The 21132-nt window shown below is 57.3% G+C and overlaps 6 protein-coding genes across 8 annotated transcripts; all 6 read right to left on the bottom strand.

The window, feature by feature from the left end:
* Positions 1 to 1315: 1315 nt before the first annotated feature.
* Positions 1316 to 2715, bottom strand: ABB37_01600 (putative Zinc transporter putativecation transporter; the record flags this gene model as incomplete). The annotated part of the gene is made up of 1 exon (XM_015798172.1): positions 1316 to 2715. The coding sequence occupies exon 1, from the start codon at positions 2579 to 2581 to the stop codon at positions 1316 to 1318; it is 1266 nt and encodes a 421-aa protein (XP_015663692.1). The 5' UTR covers positions 2582 to 2715.
* Positions 2716 to 5418: 2703 nt separating this feature from the next.
* Positions 5419 to 6818, bottom strand: ABB37_01599 (putative Zinc transporter putativecation transporter; the record flags this gene model as incomplete). Its single annotated transcript, XM_015798171.1, has 1 exon — positions 5419 to 6818. The coding sequence occupies exon 1, from the start codon at positions 6682 to 6684 to the stop codon at positions 5419 to 5421; it is 1266 nt and encodes a 421-aa protein (XP_015663691.1). The 5' UTR covers positions 6685 to 6818.
* Positions 6819 to 8359: 1541 nt separating this feature from the next.
* On the bottom strand, positions 8360 to 11617 carry ABB37_01598 (hypothetical protein; the record flags this gene model as incomplete). Its single annotated transcript, XM_015798170.1, has 1 exon — positions 8360 to 11617. The coding sequence occupies exon 1, from the start codon at positions 10550 to 10552 to the stop codon at positions 8360 to 8362; it is 2193 nt and encodes a 730-aa protein (XP_015663690.1). The 5' UTR covers positions 10553 to 11617.
* A 494-nt stretch (positions 11618 to 12111) lies between these two features.
* On the bottom strand, positions 12112 to 14315 carry ABB37_01597 (hypothetical protein; the record flags this gene model as incomplete). The annotated part of the gene is made up of 1 exon (XM_015798169.1): positions 12112 to 14315. Exon 1 carries the CDS (start codon positions 13858 to 13860, stop codon positions 12112 to 12114), a length of 1749 nt encoding a protein of 582 aa, XP_015663689.1. The 5' UTR covers positions 13861 to 14315.
* Positions 14316 to 14869: 554 nt separating this feature from the next.
* Positions 14870 to 17087, bottom strand: ABB37_01596 (putative X-pro dipeptidyl-peptidaseserine peptidase Clan SC family S15; the record flags this gene model as incomplete). Of its 3 annotated transcripts, none has more annotated exons than XM_015798166.1 (1): positions 14870 to 17087. In XM_015798166.1, the coding sequence occupies exon 1, from the start codon at positions 16931 to 16933 to the stop codon at positions 14870 to 14872; it is 2064 nt and encodes a 687-aa protein (XP_015663686.1). In that variant the 5' UTR covers positions 16934 to 17087. The 3 variants fall into 3 exon arrangements, with proteins under 3 accessions (XP_015663686.1, XP_015663687.1, XP_015663688.1); XM_015798167.1 differs by having other exon boundaries at positions 14870 to 17078; XM_015798168.1 differs by having other exon boundaries at positions 14870 to 17074.
* A 530-nt stretch (positions 17088 to 17617) lies between these two features.
* Positions 17618 to 20267, bottom strand: ABB37_01595 (putative mitochondrial Mitochondrial elongation factor G; the record flags this gene model as incomplete). Its single annotated transcript, XM_015798165.1, has 1 exon — positions 17618 to 20267. Exon 1 carries the CDS (start codon positions 20201 to 20203, stop codon positions 17618 to 17620), a length of 2586 nt encoding a protein of 861 aa, XP_015663685.1. The 5' UTR covers positions 20204 to 20267.
* Between the last annotated feature and the right edge of the window lie 865 nt (positions 20268 to 21132).

The following is a 21132-nucleotide window of genomic DNA, read 5'->3' as shown; positions in this document are numbered from 1 at the left end:
CATACATCTGCCTACACTCTCTCCGCGGAGAGAGAACTACGTGGATCAGCGCGCAAACTCACGCGGAGACGCACAGCAGGGGAGGGCACAGGCCAGTGGGAGAGGGGCAGCGGGGGGGGGTAGAGGAGCGGCAACGCACACCGCCACACCCCGCGTCCACACTCACACACATCACCACGGCAGCTCCACAGCGTCCGTCTCCGCTCAACTCATGCGGACACACGTGCGCGCCTCGACGCACACGCGGCCACTGAATCGCTACGTGCCCTTATATTCCGCTCGCACAGCAACGCACGCCGCGTACGAGCCCACCGTGGTCGTCGCCACTTCGCGAGCCGCACTTCATGGTGGGGCGTCAACACACACACGCCGCAATACGAGGCCTCGACCTCAGCACAGCAAAAAGGTTACTTAATCTTATATATATACATATACTTATGCAGACAGGAGAAGAAGCGTGGCTGCTAAGAAGCACCGCACTCGAAAGGCGGAGAGATCAGTAGCAACGAGAAATTACTTAGCGCCACATGCCCCCACCCACCTCAGATATCGCGCTTACACAAGGTGCAAAAGAGAAACAGCGAGAAACAAAAACGTTACAGCAAAAGAAAAAAGAAAACGCGGAGAGGCCGCACCGGCGCGGCGTTCGGGTACATGTGCGTCAGTATGCACGCGCATATGTCAGTGGTGGCGCTTGCAACGACACTTTCTGCGATCTCTCACGACTGCACAAACCCGCAGGTGCAGCATCTCGCGAAGCGCTCGGCCACAACAGGGCGTACGCGCAGCGCGTGCAAAAGCTGCTCATCCATCTCGCCGCCGCAGTGCTCCGACACGTTGCAGAGAATGCGCGGAGAGATCGCAGGACGTAGCATGCACCAAGAGAAGAAACGAGAGAAAAACAACAAATATAAAACAAAGACGAACGAAACCAATAGGTGGTGGTACACATAAAGCCACCATCGTCCTTACAGTGCTTAGATAATAACTTTAATCTCACTAGGTTGACAAAGTCCACCGGTGTGTCCGTGCACAAGGGAAAAGTGGGACAACCATCACGGCACACGCAGAGGCACCTCAACTACTGCCGCAGCTGCGCACGACACGTTTGAAGACCACGGACACAGGTGTAAGCTGTCCACTACGAGGCTGTGACAATTAAAAACAAATGCAGAAGAAACAGGAAAAAAAAACGCGAAGCATCAGGCAAGTTAGAGAGCGACGCCGTCGGCCCGTCTTGGAAACGTTACGGGGAAAAGATGTCAACGCGGCACGCGCCGAGCCGCGACGCGCGCACCCTCCGCAGTGCGGGCGCCTACAGCCACTTACCGATCAGAGCCATCACGCCGGCGCCAATCCACAGACCCGCGTACAGTCCCATGCGCTTGATGATGGCGTAAGGGCGGCCAGCGCTGCAGTGCGTGCGGATGTCGAACGCGAAGTCCACGAACAGCAGGTTGAAGGCGATGTACAGCATGATGCCGCCGCAGATCGAGTCCAGCACGGCGCTCACGATCGCGTACGACGGGCCCGAGAACGCGTCGCGCGACGCAACCACGGCGCCGGTGCCAGCGGCAATGCCGATCGGCGCGGAGAACGAGAACACGAGCATCAGCACAATCTCCAGCGACAGCTTGAAAGAAGCATCCGCGAGACGGGCTCCCATCGCGAGGCCCTCGAACATCTGGTGGAACACAAGCGCAATGATCAGTGCGCGCAGGTCGCTCCCGTTGGACACGGCAACGGCAAGGCCCACGAACACGCTGTGCAGCGTCACACCGAACTCCATGCAGATCGCGGCAACAGCGCGCTGCACAAGCGGCATGTCCGACGGCACCGCCACACCGTGCTGGTGGCCGTGGCACGCCGCACCCTGGTCGCACTGCTCCGGCTCGGGATCGCCCACAGCGCCGCGCGAGTCCATCATGACAACGTCCATCTCGTCGCTGTTGACGCCGTCCTGCTTGTCGGCGCCACGCTGCCGGGCCTCCACCTCGCGCGCAGGGCACTCCTTGCACAGCGAGTCATCGCACGGATTCGCCGCACCGGCGCGCACAGCAGCAGAGCCAGCCTCGTGCTCCGCAGCACGCGTGCTCCAGCGCTCCGCAATCCACGCAACGGTCCCGTCCACGGCGTGCATCAGCACCGCAGCGATCATCGCAAACAGGAACGCCCACCCCTCGTACATGTCGCGGAAGCTCTCGGAGACGCAGTCCTGGTCGAAGTCCGACGTCGCCTCGCCGATCATGTGGATCATCGCGACAGCAAGCACAACGCCGGTCGCGGTGGACTTGCCCACAGCGTACACGTACGGATGCAGACGCAGCGCAGGCACGCGCTTGCCCACCAGCGGGATCAGCGTGCCGAGCAGCGACGCGGCGAGGATGATGAAGATCGCACCAATGTGCAGCCCAACCTCGTACGTGCCCTCCAGCGACGAGCACTTGCCATCATCATCATCGCCAGCATCGGCCGGCGTGTCGGCGGCCGGCTCATCCGCCTTCACGGATTGCGCAGCAACGGCGGCGCGCAACACGTCGCCGAACAGCTGGCGGCACGTCTCGAGGGTCGGCAGGCTCATTCTCGGAGGTTCAGTGAAGTACGAGCGAAAGGGAAGAGTTGCAGCGGGAGAGAGCGGTGTCTTCACGTGAGGGCGTCGTCGTACAGTTCGCGGTTAGAAACAAATCAGGTAGCAGAGTGTCCTACTGTAAGTCTGGCGCGTTCGCAAACGGTGCGCGCACGTGAGAGGACGCAAGGCAAGGGTGGAGGGGGGGGGGACAATGTGAGGTTGTTAACAAGGCGGGGGTGCGCAGCGAAGGGAGGCAGAGCCGAGCACAAGGAAGAGAGCGAGAGGAGGGAGAGATGAAACGTGGAAATGGGGGGCGAGAGCGCACACCAAAAAACAACGTGCACAGCTGCACAGCAGGCGAGCAATTAGGTCAACCATCATCACCGCCAGCAACAGCAGCCCAGCCCAGCCTCAGTCAGCCTACATGGCACTAGCAAGGCCTAAGCAACTGCAGCCAAACGCCACAACTACTTCGACATCCATGCCATTGCGGCGGCACATGTGTGGCTCACAGCACTACCTGCTGTGCACGCTGCTGCAGCGCAACACAGAAAGCAGCACACAGAAGCGCACAGGACCGGTGTGGCGGGGGAGGCCTGCATCACAAGCGGAAGCGGGGAAATCAGCACGCGCGTTGAAGCGCATATATGCTTAGAGACACACGGTTTCACCGACGCAGGGCACGCCACAGTCGCGAAAGCGGCAAAAGAGCTACAGAGAAGAATCAGAGACACACGGAGACAAAAACACTGGCTCGGTAAGTCGTCGCGCTGACACAGAGCAACTGCTACGATCTGCCGCGCGCGCGCGCCACGCACAGCGCTGCAACGCCGGCACGGCTGCCGCACAACAACACAAGCAATCGCGGGGGATACACTACTCGCAGTCGTTACAGCTCAACAACGTGGCCTCCAAGAAGTGGTAGTAATAGGTATGACAGTAGTCAGAAAACGGAGTGCGGCATTGATGACAATGACCGCCTGCACGGGAAAGCATCGAAACAATCAAAACAGGCGAAACAAATAATAATAATAATAATAATAAAGAAATATCGTCGGCGTGTGGACGCGTGCACCGCACCGCTGCACGGCGCTCGTCACCACCCGTCGTTGCTCTCTCAGGCGCACACGCACACACACACGCACACCATCACACACACCATCACACACAACTCATGGGTCAGCGGCGGCACACGGTCGGCACACGCAGCGCGGCACGACAGCGGAACCATCTGGCGGTTCTCCGTCCCGTCGTACGCACGCGCGCAGTCCACACACACGCAGCGCTCAACGCGCACGTCCGTCGGCCTCGGATACTCGGCGGGGTTCGGGCGCCCCGTTAATACACTTCAGCACATCCGATTTGGCGCTAAATGCTATTTATTCGGTTCATACTCTTCGGGTTTAAACCACCCCATTTACCTTACCTAGCGCTGGCGCCACATCACCCCGGCAGCACAGCGCAGCGCCGTCACACAGGCGCACACACAACTCTCTACTCGCGTGCCCCACGGGCACACCACACAGACACATTTCATACATCTGCCTACACTCTCTCCGCGGAGAGAGAACTACGTGGATCAGCGCGCAAACTCACGCGGAGACGCACAGCAGGGGAGGGCACAGGCCAGTGGGAGAGGGGCAGCGGGGGGGGGTAGAGGAGCGGCAACGCACACCGCCACACCCCGCGTCCACACTCACACACATCACCACGGCAGCTCCACAGCGTCCGTCTCCGCTCAACTCATGCGGACACACGTGCGCGCCTCGACGCACACGCGGCCACTGAATCGCTACGTGCCCTTATATTCCGCTCGCACAGCAACGCACGCCGCGTACGAGCCCACCGTGGTCGTCGCCACTTCGCGAGCCGCACTTCATGGTGGGGCGTCAACACACACACGCCGCAATACGAGGCCTCGACCTCAGCACAGCAAAAAGGTTACTTAATCTTATATATATACATATACTTATGCAGACAGGAGAAGAAGCGTGGCTGCTAAGAAGCACCGCACTCGAAAGGCGGAGAGATCAGTAGCAACGAGAAATTACTTAGCGCCACATGCCCCCACCCACCTCAGATATCGCGCTTACACAAGGTGCAAAAGAGAAACAGCGAGAAACAAAAACGTTACAGCAAAAGAAAAAAGAAAACGCGGAGAGGCCGCACCGGCGCGGCGTTCGGGTACATGTGCGTCAGTATGCACGCGCATATGTCAGTGGTGGCGCTTGCAACGACACTTTCTGCGATCTCTCACGACTGCACAAACCCGCAGGTGCAGCATCTCGCGAAGCGCTCGGCCACAACAGGGCGTACGCGCAGCGCGTGCAAAAGCTGCTCATCCATCTCGCCGCCGCAGTGCTCCGACACGTTGCAGAGAATGCGCGGAGAGATCGCAGGACGTAGCATGCACCAAGAGAAGAAACGAGAGAAAAACAACAAATATAAAACAAAGACGAACGAAACCAATAGGTGGTGGTACACATAAAGCCACCATCGTCCTTACAGTGCTTAGATAATAACTTTAATCTCACTAGGTTGACAAAGTCCACCGGTGTGTCCGTGCACAAGGGAAAAGTGGGACAACCATCACGGCACACGCAGAGGCACCTCAACTACTGCCGCAGCTGCGCACGACACGTTTGAAGACCACGGACACAGGTGTAAGCTGTCCACTACGAGGCTGTGACAATTAAAAACAAATGCAGAAGAAACAGGAAAAAAAAACGCGAAGCATCAGGCAAGTTAGAGAGCGACGCCGTCGGCCCGTCTTGGAAACGTTACGGGGAAAAGATGTCAACGCGGCACGCGCCGAGCCGCGACGCGCGCACCCTCCGCAGTGCGGGCGCCTACAGCCACTTACCGATCAGAGCCATCACGCCGGCGCCAATCCACAGACCCGCGTACAGTCCCATGCGCTTGATGATGGCGTAAGGGCGGCCAGCGCTGCAGTGCGTGCGGATGTCGAACGCGAAGTCCACGAACAGCAGGTTGAAGGCGATGTACAGCATGATGCCGCCGCAGATCGAGTCCAGCACGGCGCTCACGATCGCGTACGACGGGCCCGAGAACGCGTCGCGCGACGCAACCACGGCGCCGGTGCCAGCGGCAATGCCGATCGGCGCGGAGAACGAGAACACGAGCATCAGCACAATCTCCAGCGACAGCTTGAAAGAAGCATCCGCGAGACGGGCTCCCATCGCGAGGCCCTCGAACATCTGGTGGAACACAAGCGCAATGATCAGTGCGCGCAGGTCGCTCCCGTTGGACACGGCAACGGCAAGGCCCACGAACACGCTGTGCAGCGTCACACCGAACTCCATGCAGATCGCGGCAACAGCGCGCTGCACAAGCGGCATGTCCGACGGCACCGCCACACCGTGCTGGTGGCCGTGGCACGCCGCACCCTGGTCGCACTGCTCCGGCTCGGGATCGCCCACAGCGCCGCGCGAGTCCATCATGACAACGTCCATCTCGTCGCTGTTGACGCCGTCCTGCTTGTCGGCGCCACGCTGCCGGGCCTCCACCTCGCGCGCAGGGCACTCCTTGCACAGCGAGTCATCGCACGGATTCGCCGCACCGGCGCGCACAGCAGCAGAGCCAGCCTCGTGCTCCGCAGCACGCGTGCTCCAGCGCTCCGCAATCCACGCAACGGTCCCGTCCACGGCGTGCATCAGCACCGCAGCGATCATCGCAAACAGGAACGCCCACCCCTCGTACATGTCGCGGAAGCTCTCGGAGACGCAGTCCTGGTCGAAGTCCGACGTCGCCTCGCCGATCATGTGGATCATCGCGACAGCAAGCACAACGCCGGTCGCGGTGGACTTGCCCACAGCGTACACGTACGGATGCAGACGCAGCGCAGGCACGCGCTTGCCCACCAGCGGGATCAGCGTGCCGAGCAGCGACGCGGCGAGGATGATGAAGATCGCACCAATGTGCAGCCCAACCTCGTACGTGCCCTCCAGCGACGAGCACTTGCCATCATCATCATCGCCAGCATCGGCCGGCGTGTCGGCGGCCGGCTCATCCGCCTTCACGGATTGCGCAGCAACGGCGGCGCGCAACACGTCGCCGAACAGCTGGCGGCACGTCTCGAGGGTCGGCAGGCTCATTCTCGGAGGTTCAGTGAAGTACGAGCGAAAGGGAAGAGTTGCAGCGGGAGAGAGCGGTGTCTTCACGTGAGGGCGTCGTCGTACAGTTCGCGGTTAGAAACAAATCAGGTAGCAGAGTGTCCTACTGTAAGTCTGGCGCGTTCGCAAACGGTGCGCGCACGTGAGAGGACGCAAGGCAAGGGTGGAGGGGGGGGGGACAATGTGAGGTTGTTAACAAGGCGGGGGTGCGCAGCGAAGGGAGGCAGAGCCGAGCACAAGGAAGAGAGCGAGAGGAGGGAGAGATGAAACGTGGAAATGGGGGGCGAGAGCGCACACCAAAAAACAACGTGCACAGCTGCACAGCAAGCGAGGAGGGTGTTTGAGTTTGTTGCCGGGTTCAGCATCAGCCTTTTTTGTTTGTGGAGAACCGGCGTCGCAGTTAGCGGATAGTCCGTTGTTGTTGTTTCATTGCACCGGCGGTTGTGGCATCTCATTTGTCCTGTTGGCTTCACGTTATCCGTACAGAATCGATGATTTGGCTTTCAGCGAGTGCCTGGTTTTGGAGCGCGGATGTACCCCCCAATAATTCCTTTCACATCTGCAACGGTGCAAGTGTCGTTGAAGATTGGGACGTGATGTTCAAGTCTTGTGACTCGCCGGGCATGTTGTGTATCTCTACGTACGCCGGCATCTTTGTAGGAAGTGCCATGGTACCATTTCCCGGTCCTCACGACTGCTGTTTTCTTTTTGGTTTTTGTTCTCAGATTCACGTAAAGACACAAAGAGACAAGGTTGTTTTTGAGCTTCAAAAGGTCCGTTTTCCTGTCTGGTGGACGATAGCGAGATTTCTGCAAAAGCCAAAAGAAAAAAAAGATGTGATCATCAATAATCTGCTGAGAGGTGTGTGTTAGTATATGAATGTTTGTATTTAAGTAATTGAGAAACGAGTTCGCGTTAGGGAGTTCACAAAGCATCCATTTGTCTCCGAAAGACGAAGAGAGGAATCTCCTTTTAAGAAGATTGTTGAAGAATCCAACAACACTTGTGAGGGGTAAGATCACTTTTTTTTCTTTTTACGGTGTCGTCTCAACTCCATTAAGATCGTGTTTATTCATTTAAACAACAAAAAAATACGAAGATGATGTCATTGGTCCCACGTAATGGTCGTACATACCCTCTTTTCCTTTTCCTTTGTTCCATACGGAAGCACCACGAAGGACGCGTATAATTGATGATGCAGCGCTTTGATATTAAACTTGACACACAAATCGAGTAATAAACGAACAGAAAAAAAAACTTCCGTTTTTTCCCCTCTCTCGCACTCTGCCGAGAAGTTGCTGCTGTTGGGGATCTTTTTACTAGGCTTTGGTATTCTTGGGGTTTTTGGGGGGTCACTAAAAATATCTTTGTCAATGTTGAGAGACATCAACACACTCTCCATCACGTGCGCATTGTGGGTTTTTCTCTCCTTTACTGTAACTGAAGCAAGGGGTTAAAAAAAGAAATAAAAATAACTTTAGTTTTAAACCACACTCGCGGGGATCTACCTCGAGGCATAGAAAATAAGACTCAAACGTAATTTATTTTTCTCCTCTACGCTTTGAATTCCCCACGAGTGTCAAAGTCGGAGAGATATGCATGGTTTTTTGCTTTCTTTTCCTTTTTCTTTGAGGTTTTATTATTGGTAGTAATGAAACTACTCCAGAGGAGCAAGCGCTTTCGGCATCCGGTACATGAAAAAAGTGTAGAGAGGGTAGGCTACGCCGATGGCCATGACCCCAAAGGAGAGGACAGTGAGGCAGTAAAACGGCGTCATACTGTCCGAGTCGGACCATGGCACCTTCACGTTCGAGGCGAAAATGCCGGGAATGACGGCGACGGGCATCACCACAACAGCAATCTGTGTCTGCACGTGGTTCAAATAATCCATGAAGTTGCAGTGCGAAAGTAGGCGTGCCGAGACGCCGCTGATGAGGGTCATGTTGGACAGGTTCACGATATCGCGACCTTTACGAAGCTTGATGACGGTGCTCCGCACAGATGACAGTGAACGCTGGTAGCGCTCGATCGCCTGCAAGGACTGCGCCAACGGGGTCTGCCGCACTGCCGGCAGCAGCAGTTGCTTCAGCACCCGCTCCTTCTGCAGCGCGTCAATGTGAAACGCAGCGATCAAGTTGCGGATGCGCTTGGTGCGCACGAGCACGTCGTCCTGATCGACCCGCGACGGCAGAATCTGCAGTACAAGTTCATCCAATTGATTCGCCTCCATCAACAGCGAGCGGGTGGACTGCTGAAGATAGGAGATGATGGCTGAGATGAGGGAGCTGCACACAACGGAGATGGCGGTGGCCGCGTTCCAGTTTTTCATGCTCGTCGCCGACGGCGTTCCGGTGTTGTGCGAAGGGGAGGAGGGGTGGGCCTGCGTGGGACCGGCCAAGGCGAGCCGCGAGTACGACAACGGATGCGGAGGCGAGCGGGTGCGCCGTTCCTCCCGTGCGACGGCGGCGGGGGAGAAGGGTGTCGTCGAGTGCGCGTTGCCGTCGTGCACGTCGGAGCTTTGGTCGACGGGGCCGACAGTGCTCTTGAAGAACGCCGCCGTGCTCGAATCGTTCATCACGTCTTCACCAGTTCGCTGCGCCGCGTCACGTTGGCTGCGGTCGTTTTCGGTTAGCGTCAACGTGCTGGACAGAGTGTTGATGGACGTCACGCGGGCCGGCATGCCACCCCGGGCCCCGTGCGCCGACGGAGAGCCAACGCGGTTGGCCACGATGAGACGGACGTCGCCCTCGCCGCCGAAGCGGCAAACACTGAAGGTGAAGAGGGTCGACTCGAAGGCCAGCGCAATGACCGGCGTGCTCGGCACCTGCGTCTCGTGCGCGATGAGATCCTCCCGCGGCGTCGCATCGCTCTCGGCGCTCTCCTCCTCTGGCAGGGGCACGGCCTGCAGGCACAACACCGCGTAGCCGTGGGCGGGGAAGTACTCGAGGAAGTTGTGGTGTGCGATGCTGTGGTGCGGGTGCGGGTGCTCATCCTCCTCCCCTTCATACTCTCCCGCATCGTTATCATCATCATCCGCATTCCCCGCATTCGAGTGCTGCGCGGCTGCGTTGTTTGTGTCGCTGCCGACACCGCGGCGGCTCAGCTTCGAGTTCGTCTTCGATTTGTTCGCTGACTTGCCTGCCTGCTCGCCTGCTACAAGCCCCTCAACGCCGGACGGGTCACCTGCCTGCGGGCCGTGCTCCCATAAGATGTTCAAGATGCGGCGCCGCGTGAGAACGTGGATCGGAAGCCAGTTCAGTATCTCCGTCAGCTCGCTCTGGGACGCTGCACGCACACTCACCCACGCCGGGTGTCCGCCGGGGTGGGTCGGAGAGGCCGGAGAGAGCGAGATGGAGGGGAAGGACTGGCGGTCGTTCAAGGAGCCCAGCGCATCCAGCCTTGGCTTGGAGCCCGCGCCAGACAACTGCGGTCCGCCCTCACGTGCTGCTGCCGCTGCTGCTGCTGGACCGTAGGGCACCTCCGCGAAGTGATCGCCTGCCACCGTCGGCGACCCAGCAAGTGGGCCAGCCAGATCTCTCTCCGGCAACATCTGCTTCAGCGTGGCCACATCCGGCACAAACTTTGGCTCCGCACGAGACAAGACGTCGTCGAGATACCAGACACGAATTCGAAGCGCATCGGTCTGTTCACTGCCGCCTTCCACCTTCGTCCCACCCGCCGACAACCCCTCCCGCCGCGCGAAAAACGGAGACGCTGGAAGAGAGGAGTACGCAGGAGTAGGTTTAGCTGCGGTGGCTGATGCAGCGGAAACGGCGGCAGATGGAGCGTCAACTTGCGCCATTTCAAAGCTGCCGGGCAGCTCCTTGTCTCCCTTCATACGCGAGCTCATCTTTTCTCGTCAGAAATGCTACCTAGTTCGACAAGAGTCGTTCTCGGTGCGATGCGTAGGGAGAAAGGAAAAAAGAAAAAGGAAACAGTTCCAGGTTTAATTTAAAAACGAAAACACCTCTAGTACTTTTAGAGAGGGAGAGTAGTGTATCACGGTGAAGGCGCTACTGCTGGGTGCTGTCCAGCCTCACCATGCCTTGTTGAGAAAAGGTGGCCTCCACTTGACTCAGTTTTCCCATTACCTTCGTAAAAGTAGAAGGCTATTTTTTTTTTTCTCAGTCGAGAAGGCAAAACAGTTGTATGTTAAACTGTATATAGGGTTTTTTATTTTATTTCCAAACAAGCAGCTTCAGGTTCTTTAGTTAAAAGCAGCAAAAAAGCTTTGAAGAAGCACAGATGTTTGAAGAAAATAAAAGAGAAAAGATCAAGCAGATAACAAGACTTGTCCAATTGATGTTGCACGTTCTTTTCTGCTATTTAGGTGTCTCGATTCGTGATGAACGGCGACGGTCCGGTACATACAGGAGGAAAACGAAAAGAAGGATGAAGGAATCAAAATTCCCTACGAACGCAGGCGACAAAACAGAAAATGTAAGTGATACGCAAGTAAGTCGGGTGGTGCAATGCTCAACAGAATTGCGGAGACAGAAAAAAAAATGTATTTAAAAATAAACATATTTCACTGCTTTACTTTTTATACTACGCCGAAGTCAGCATTTAAGAAGAAGGGAATGAAAAGGGAAAAAGACGGTCACAAAGAGTCCACTACGGAGATGCAGGTAAAATGTTTTCTTTTAAGGCGGAAAAAAAAAGTGTTATCGGGTAACGTGTGTCTTACTTAGCATGTGAACTAGCGTAAAGCACATCGACCATTTACTTCCGTTTTAGCTATGTTGATTTGGCTTGTGTTTGTTCATTCAGTTTCTAAAAAAAAAAAATTGTATCAATGAATTCACGAAAAAGACAGTTACGGTTAGTTCATTGCTTGCCTTTAATCACTAAAGAAAAAAGAGAAGTTAATAGAGATGGTGGAGGTGGTGGAGGTGGTGAGGTAGTATTCATCACTGGCATGAACCGTTTGAGGGTGCACAGGCAGTTGAAGGGGGTATTTAAAAGAAAACCACAAGGAAGAGCGTGAAAAGAGAGAAGATAGTTAAAACACAAAAGGGAAGAAACATGAAGTGAAGAGTGCATCTCGAGGTCAGCAAAAGTGTTCAGCTTCGCATGCGTTTCAGATCAGCGCGGAAAAGCGAAAAAGAAGGAAGAATAGATCGAAGAGTCCTTCTTATTCTTTTTTTGGTTTAGTCGTTGTTGTTGTCATTCATATGAGTTCTATTTGGTTTTAAGCTTGGAGAACAGCGGCCCGCAGCGTGGAAAAGGAGGTGCACAGGCACGGGGATAATCGCTGATGTGGTAACAGGCTACGCAAAAAAACAAAGAACATCAACGACGCGGACTCTTCGCCATTAAAGTGCAAAAACTGAGAGTTTCTTTGAAGATCAAAGCCGTTTGTCCCACTCCGTCACCACTTTTGAGTTATGTATGTTGTCGTTACACCCTTCACTCGTGCATGTCAAGCAGAATGGGGCAGTTGGCGTCCGCCAGCAGCGGCAGATGGCAACGGAGGATATGACGATAGAGCGGACGCTGAAGCAGCATGTAGGCGCAATCCAGCAGGCGATAGGTGTGCCACACTACCGGATCGATGAGGCTCTCCTCCGCATAGCGGGTGTGACATGCACGTTGCGTCGCACCGTCCACACTTGCACCATCATTCTCTTCTAAAGAAACACGCTGACACCGTTTTCTCCCTGCCACCACGCACGTGTCGGCCAAGACGCATGTAAGACAATTTAAGCCCAGCTCCAGCGAGGTCCCGAAGTCGGCCTCGTCGTTCGCGATGTCCGCGCAGAGAAAAATGCCGTCGAGAGTTTCGCTCGTTTTGGCGGAGAACGGGTGCGCCTCCCGTAACCGCGCAAAGTTGACGGATCTGCTGTACGGTGCGGAGTCGAGCGCCGTCGCTGGACTTGCACTGCTGTCGTGGGTGCCGTCGTCAGAGGTGGAAGGCGAAGCGGCAGCGGCTACAAAATCCGCCTCCCAGTCGCGCAGGCAGTTCGCAAGAGAGACCCGAGCTGGGATGTTTGGTTCGCGATAGCCGATCTCCGTTGTCTTGTCCACCGGGACGCAAAGGCCGAGCCCGCTGTAGAGGGGCGCCACACACGCCTTGAGCCGCTTCGCAACGTCAGTTCGCTGCGCGCTGAGGGATTCAGCAAAGCTCGTTTTAAGACCCGCGCAACAGTTTGGCTTCGTGACAGCTGATAAAGCGTCAAGAGCGCTTTGCAAGGCGTGTGCGGTGGCCAGCGACTCTGCGTCGCCTGCTGCGCGATACCACGCACAGAGGTAAGCTGACAGCCACCCTTTCCCGTTCAACATTGTAAATTTCGGCCTGCGCGCCGTGCCTTCCGCCAGCATGCCGGGTGCGTCGGAAGGCTCGTCGCGGTGGAAACAGATATGCACACCCTCAGCATCCAGCTGGGCAAGGGTGAGCTCTTTGTTTTTAGTGCCCGCGGAGGTGACCTGCATGGCAACCGTTTGACACTCCGGTGGGTCGTAGCGGAAGCGCCCGCACCGCCAACGGCGTACCTCGTCTTCCGCGTTGCGTCCGTGAAGAAGCTCTTTAAGCTTTTCGGCAGCGGCCTTCGCATCAGCATCGCCTTTATTGTAGCGGGCACTGCTGGAGCACAGTTGGCCGTACCGCACAGCCAGCTCAAAAGGTCCGGTAAGCCGCCACCCCCGGAACGCCGCAAGAGGGTTCGCAGGGTTCAACGCGCACGCGGCGGTCAGCACGCATTGCACATCCTCCGCGTGAAAGCCCATGCCAGCATACGCCTGCTCCAGCACCTGGGCGACACCACTCCAGTAATGCTGTACGTCAATGTGCAGTAATCCTGTCGTGTCTTTGCCGTTGTTGCTGTCGAGCGAGACCAGCGCAGAGAGGTGTGGGGCGTGTGTGAGAAAATGAAGCAGTTGAGCAGGAGAGGCAAGATCAGCTTCCTGTATTGACAGTGCTCGATCTCCCGCAGCTTGCCTGTCCGCGCCATGAACGCTGGAGCTTGAGTGATCCTCACTGCGGCAGCGCTTGGAGGGCATCTGCTGCGGCTCGTCGGCGCCTGCTGTGGTAGCGGTGTCAAGTTGCTGCTGCGGGTACTGCAGCGGGTGGGAGTATGCTTGAAAGTGTTGTGGGTTTTTGCGGTAGCAGTGGCCGTCATACGCGCACACTGGGAGTTGGTCTGATGGACAGGGGTTCATACCGCCGCTCGTGGGTCTCCTTTGTTTGCTTTCTCTTGGGACAAAGAGTTTGTTTTTGTGGGGGATCGAAGATCTCGCGTGCACCAACTTCTCTCGCTCGCGTGGAAGCAACACGCGCACAGTTGATGTGACTGTAAGAGAAAAACAAAAAGCGTGTTTACGGTTTTTCCGTGCGGGAGGTGCGCGTGTGCAGTACTTCTCTGCTCCGCAAAGAGACTGCGCTTCGACTGACGCTCTCCCGTTTTGGTTGTTGTTGTTGCAGTTGTTTTGCTAAGAAGGAGGAGGTGCGTGGTGGCGGCTGCGTCGACATTCCTCTTCTGTTGTGGCAGCCAAAAAAAATTTTGCGGCCGATCGTGTACCCGTTACACCGCTTGTTTCTCCTTTTTATTTTTTGTGTGTGTGTGTGTGTGTGAAACCCGGTGCGTGTGCCGATGCTGCGTAAGTCTGAAGGTGCTTTTACACGTAATTGTGAGGCGCGATAACCAGAAATTGGAGAGAGAATTGAAGAGATAAGAATCGATTTCAGCAGCAGGACTGCGAAGACGTCAGATAGTCTTCAATGAATCAAGTGAAGTAACAGGAAGTCGCAACAAAGACAGCCGTGTCATAGATGCACAAACAACACCGTTGACCATCATCATCGCTCCTCACGGACCTGCTCTTCCGCAACATCAAATAGCCGCTGCAACTACGGTTTTTCCCTCCACCAAAGGCCATTACTACTGCGCAGAAAGCCACTCCTACACACGCTGGTGGCTGAGGAAGCAATTTTTCTTTTTCTTCTTGAGAACTCAAAACAACGTCGATAACAATCGTACAACAAGAACGGCTTCATCTGCGAGAGAAAAAGTGGCGAGAACAGAAGCGCTAAAGGAAAAGGAAAGACCTCACAACGCAGCCTTCACGGGAGGAAACACAGGCGTGTGTGCGCGGCATCGCACCATTCGCACGACGACGCGTTCTCCTTCGTTTATTTATTTCGTCGTCTTCCTTTATTATTAAATAGCATTTAAATGGCTTCGCGGCGCACGCGGCGGAAGAAATTCTTTTCAAAGACCTCCTCGTCATTGTACATCGCCCTCATGTTGGAGCGGAGGTACATGTAATCGGCATCGGAGTGCTGCGAGCTTGTGATGTCCACATCAATCACGCAGCGCGGGCGACTCACTTTGAACTTCTGCGTGATGCTGTAGTGGGCCGAGAGGGGGTCGCGGTTGCACAGAGTCAGCTCGCGGCGCAGGTTGTGCTCCATCGTCGTGTCGATATCATCAAAGCGGTAGATGCCCTCGCCAAAGACGCCGCCCACGCCATCCGTCACACAGGTCCACGAGTCGCGGACGATGTCGTACGAAACGGAGCGGTCCACGCGGCCCGGCACGAGCGTGGTGATGGGCGTGAAGGCGGCCGCCTCGGGACTCGGGTCCGGCCCGGGAACCACCCGCGCCTCCTGCGCCAGCACCGGCACGCGCAGCGTCGCGCTGACCGCGTCGATACGCAGCGTCGCGTCCTCCGGCGAGCACCACACCATCGGCCAGTAGTTGTTCGCAACGGAGAGCGAGAGGCAGTGGCCGGCGGGCACGCAGTAGCCGCAGAAGTCCATCTGCACCGTCGCCTGCACCGCCGTCCCGGGTGTGAGCAGCGCAACCGCGCCGTCCCCACGCGGGCCACAGTGCACAAGGTTCTTCATGCCATAGGTGATGCGAGTCGCCGCGCCATCCGGCGCAACGTCGCAGAGCTGCGCAAAGAGAAACGCCTTGGGCTTGTCGCACGTAACAGAGACGACGAAGGTCGGCTGGCCGAGAATGTTCATCTCCGCCGTCAGCGGGGCCGAGAAGTAGGTGACCGCCATACCGTTGTCCATGCGCTGATCGCCAGCCGTCTCCCCCATCACACCAGCCCCCATCCACTCGCCCGAGAGAAGGCCGTGGTTGAGAGGGGTGTGCACAACGACGTCGGCCACCGCCTCGATCCCCGACCCGTTGCCCTCCACCGCCTGGAGCAGACGGCCAGCACCGAGGCCGTAGCACACCGTCGGCACGTCCGCATTCACCCACCGGTCCATCGCCACCCACTTGCCTGGCGCGACGGGCTTGCTCGTGCACGGGGGCTGTGCGTCCTCAATGTAGGCCTGCAGCATCGGCCAGCGCGCGACGTCGTTCTCTGTCATCCCCTTCATCCAACAGTCCCACCAGTCCTTTGCGGCACGCAGGAAGTTCATCCGGGGCAGCGGGGTGCCGTCTTGGGGGTACGCATGCACCCACGGGCCGCAGATCGCCTTGCACGGCACGTGCAGGCGCTCCAGTAGGTGGAAAAGCGCGTTGGTGTAGGAGTCGGCCCACCCGTCCACCAGCAACACCGGCACCTGAATCGCGCTGTAGTCCTCCTGCACCGAGCCGTGCCTCCAGTAGTCGTCGTACGTCTGGTGCGCCGTCCAGTCCGCGGCGTTCAGCGGCATCTTGTCCAGCCGCTCCAGCCACATGTCCTTCCACCCGTCACCCACAAGGTCCGCGTTCGGGGGGTAACACTGGAGGCCCTGCATGATGCAGCCCCACCAAAAGTTGTCGTTCAGCAGGCAGCCGCCCTTCCAGTGGATGTCGTCGGTGAAGCGGTTGTCGGTGAAGCCGAGCACGATGATCGCCCGCAACGCCGGCGGACGGCGCGCCGCCACCTGCAGTGAGTTGAAGCCGCTCCACGACTTGCCCATCATGCCCACATCGCCAGTGCACCACGGCTGCTTGCTGATCCAGTCAATCACCTCCAGCGCGTCGTCCTGCTCCTGCTTCAGGTACTCATCGAACAGTAGGCCATCCGATTCCCCGGAGCCGCGCATGTCCACGCGAACCGAGACGTAGCCCTGGCCGGCGAAGAAGCCGTGCATCGGCTCATCCCGCGCACGAGTGCCGCTGCACTTGCCGTAGGGGATGTACTCCAAGATGGCCGGGTAGCGGTGTTCGGACGACGCGTCCCTCGGCATGAAGAGCCGGGCAGCGAGACGAATGCCATCCTTCAAGGTAATGTAAATGTGCTCCACGAAGTTGGTCGGGTGCGGGGGGTCGAGCAGAACACGACGCATCGTTGCTGGCGCGACGCACTGTCGCAGGGAGATGCGCTAGAGAGGAATATGTGAAGGAGAATGCGCGTAAGGAATGAAGTGCGCAGGGGCAGCGGTTAGGATGTAAACGATAAAAGTGGGTGGCTTCGGTGCTGTTGTGCTTGCTTATATATCTCCCACCGTTCAGCAATAGAAAGAAAAGGAAAACGGGAAAGGAAAAAGTAGGAATATACGAGTGCATCTGCAGCACGCATCGATCTGATCAAGAGAGTCGCGTGCTGCAGATGGCCAGCTGGCTGCAGGCAAGCACGGCTGACAACTCTCAGTAGGGCCATCGAGACACCCACAGAGGAAAAACAAAACGCAGCTATGAGATCACGATGTGCGCAGATTATCACAGCTATTGTCTCTCTTCCTTCTTTCTCCTTGAAGTAGCTCGCGCAGCGCCCACGATTCGTGATGACGATGGCGTCCGTTTTCTTTTTCCTTGTACACCATCTGCTTCGGTATGTGAGTATTAACAGAGGAAAGAAAAACCAAGCGTACAATTTCCCACCCAACGAGAGAGGAGTCAGCACACGGCAAGCATGCGGCACTTCTCTCATTTCGTTCTCTTTGTGTGTCACCGTATTGCCTTTTCCACACAATGCCGCCCTGCACCTCTGCGGCGTCGGACCACAAGCGTTCGTTGCGGTTTGCGACTCCTCACTCCGTGATGCCAAGGTTCTTCAAAATGCGGGAAATTACGGTCTTCTCCTCCAACACCTGGTAGTGGTGCAGCTTCATGAACAGGTTGGCGTGCCCTTTCACCGCCTTGCGCAGCTCCATCGTGTAGTGCAGCGTGTTCCGCATCGCCACGATGGCCTTGACGGAGCGGCCGTCCTCCTGCACATCCACCGTGAGCGCCTTATGCTCGTTCAGCGAGCTTACCACGTTGCCAATGTAGGTCGGCTCAGACAGATGCACCTCCACCTCCATCATCGGCTCCAGCAAGGCGAGGTCATCCTTGCGGGTGGCACGCAGCATATCCAGCAGCACGGAGCGCGCAACGTGGCTCAGCGACTTTCCCTGTAGAACCGAGCCGGCGGTCTTGCGGAAGCTCGTCAGCACCACCTCCACGCCGTGCATCGGCAGCCCAGCCAGCGGGCCGAGACGCATGCAGGCATCCACAGCGGATTGAAATGTCGTGGAGATGACGCGCAGCTCCTCCTTGGCGTTGCGCACATCGTTGGCACGGCCACCGGACGACATCCCGCCGCGCTGTTGCTGCTGCTGCTGCTGCTGGTAGCCGGCGAGATACGACGCCACAAACGCGTTGTCCATGCGGAAGCGGCAGTGGTCATTGGGCCCGCACCGCTCGCCGTCTTCCAGAAGCGGGCGCATCTCCAGCGAACACTCCGCGTAGGGCAGCTCGTTGAAGAAGCCGACGTGCTTTTCCACTGCCTGCGTCGTCCGTAACGTCTCGCGGTACTCGATAATGGCACGTAAAAGCCGGCACTTCACCTGATATTCGTTGGAGAGGCGAGACATGATGATCTCGAGGTGCAGCTCACCCATTCCGCTGACCACCATCGTGCCCTGCTCGTTTTCAGAGACGCGCAGGCTCGGATCCTCGCGAGTCAGCTCCGCCAGCGCGTCCTTCAGCAGCTCCACCTGATTTCGTGTAGCCGCCTCAATCGAGAACGAGATGACAGCCGGGGGAGCGTCAATGCCTTCCAGAGTGTACACCTCCTCCTTCACCTCTCCCTTCTTCACGCGTGCCTTTGCCTGTAAAAGGTGCTGCGACGGGTGGGCGAAAAGGGTGTCGCCGGTGTAGGTGTGCGTGAGAAAGGCCGCGCCGATCTGGCCCGCCGCCAAGCACGGCACCTCGACCGGTTGATTGGCGTGCATGACGTACAGCTTCTCCACCACCTCCGTCTGCCCACGACTGTGATTTGCCAACTGCGCGCGTGGCGTGATCATGCCACTGTATACGCGCAGAAACACAAGCGGCAGGCGCTGGCCTTTGAGGGGGTGAACGGCGTGCGTTACCTTGAAGGCCAGCGCTACCGTAGACACAGTCCGCGCAGCGGAAGCCGGCGGGAGGGCGACGGGGATGCCGTCCCGCGTCAATCCCGTTGGATGGCGGTCCGCAGGGGAGGGAAGGTAGCAGGTGATGGCGTCCAACAGCGGTTGCACGCCTTGATCGCGGCGGGAGGCCCCGCACAGAACCGGGAGCAGCGGAGGACGGCCGTGCGGGGGGTGGACCACGCAGCGACGCACCGCAGCCTGCAGCGCCCACGTCGACAGCCGCCGCTCCGCCTCCGCCTCATCGCCGTCCGTCGCGTCCAGTTGCTCGATGAACTGCTCGGAGAGGGTGTCGTCCACCGCTGTCAGCTGCGCCACCACATCGTGCCGCGCGCTGCGCATCGCCCGCACCACGTGCGGCAGTTCATGCGCCACCGCCCCAGTGCCGCCGGATGGAGAGGAGGCACGTTGACCGTCAGCGCCACTCGCCTCGTCGAGGTTCGTGCGTTGAACCTCTGACCCGTTCTGCCCACCAAACCGACACGCCGTCTGTGCAAGCACGTCCACAACGCCTGCAAAACTGCCATCCTCGCCGTGTAGGGGCAGCTGCAGCAGCAGCGGCTCCACCTGCAGCTTATCGCGAATCGACGCCACAGACATCTGAAAGTCGGCGTTGTACTTGTCCATCTTGTTCACAAACGCGAGCAGCGGGACTTGAAACTTGCGGCTTTGCTGCAGCACGGTATAGCTCTGCGCCTGCACACCCGCGGAGGCGTCAAAGAGGGCGACGACACCGTCCACGACGCGCATCGCTCGCTCCACCTCCACCGTAAAGTCCACGTGGCCCGGCGTGTCGATCAGGTTAATGTCGCAGCTTTTCCACTGCAACGAGACGGCAGCGGATTGGATGGTGATACCGCGGTCCGCCTCCTCTTTCATGAAGTCCGTCGTCGTCGTCCCGCTGTCCACGTCGCCGACGCGCTTCGTCACGCCAGAGTAGAAGAGCATGCGCTCCGTCGTGGTGGTCTTGCCCGCGTCGATGTGGGCCACGATGCCGATGTTGCGGATCCTCGCGACGGCGTCGCCTGCCTCCTGCGCACCCGCACCCACGCCGCGACGGTGGTGGGTGGCAAAGGAGGCGGCACGGGACGGCGCCGTGCTGCAAAAGATGCCAAAGCCGCGAGATGGGGTCCACGTGCTGCCCAGGTAGAGGCCACGCTGAGGAACATGAGCCGCCGCCCACCGCGTCCACCGGGGTCGAGAACGCGCGGGCCACGGAATCATTCCGTTGATGATGTTTTTATATACGACTACCGCTCACGCAACACAGAGACAAAGAACGGATACTTGTAAGGCAGAGAAAGACAGGGGAGTTTAGGAAATGTTAAAGCAGGCGAGGAAACAAGAGACGCACGCTTGGTAAAAGCCCAGGTAGAAAACCAATTTAGTCATGAACTTGCTTTGGTGCGCTACCACGTAAGCGGGATTCCCATGTCCTCTACAGTCTGTGACCCACACAAAACAAGGCGCTGATTCAAACCTAGTCTTTTGCGTGTCTTCATTGACCTTTTACACAACACTACTGCAATGCGTCAGCCAGCAATGGCCTCGTTCAACCATTTTTACTTCTCAAAGATAAGCCAGCTATATAATGCATGTGCGTTCGAAAATGTGACAGGAATAAGCAAAAAAAAATAGCCTCAAGGTACAATGAACCCGTAGCTCCTGGAGTCCGATGACTTGAGGAGAGTCCTGACTGTTTCGCATTGGCAAGACGAAGAGTAAAAAAAAAAGCGCGGCCGGGAGAAATTAGAGGGAGGGGGAGGGGACAGAGAAACAGGAACGAGAAAGGAAAGAACTCCGGCACAAATGCCATGACATTCTTCCACCCTCTTCATTCGCCACTCACCTACATTCGCTGGAAAAACACAAAATAAAGCCGAGACGTTCTTTTTTTTTCTTTCGTCCACGCAGATAGCTCCGTTGCGTTCTCTTTTCATATTATGTTAGCTCTCATTTTCTTTTTGGAGATGCGAAATTACGTGAAGCGTACATTTCGAAGTATTTTGAGTTTCCCACCTTTACGATCGATGCACGCCGCTTTCTGCAGATGGCTACAAGGGCCTACAGGGCTGCTGACGCCGGATGGCATTCTCATTACCCCCTCTGTTGAGGAGTTGAAAGAACAGCAAAAAGTGAGAAAGGGAAAGAAA

This window comes from Leptomonas pyrrhocoris, assembly GCF_001293395.1.
Source record: "Leptomonas pyrrhocoris isolate H10 chromosome Unknown, whole genome shotgun sequence".
In the NCBI taxonomy this organism is placed as follows: Eukaryota; Euglenozoa; class Kinetoplastea; order Trypanosomatida; family Trypanosomatidae; genus Leptomonas; species Leptomonas pyrrhocoris.
This window is presented reverse-complemented; position numbering and strand designations above follow the sequence as displayed.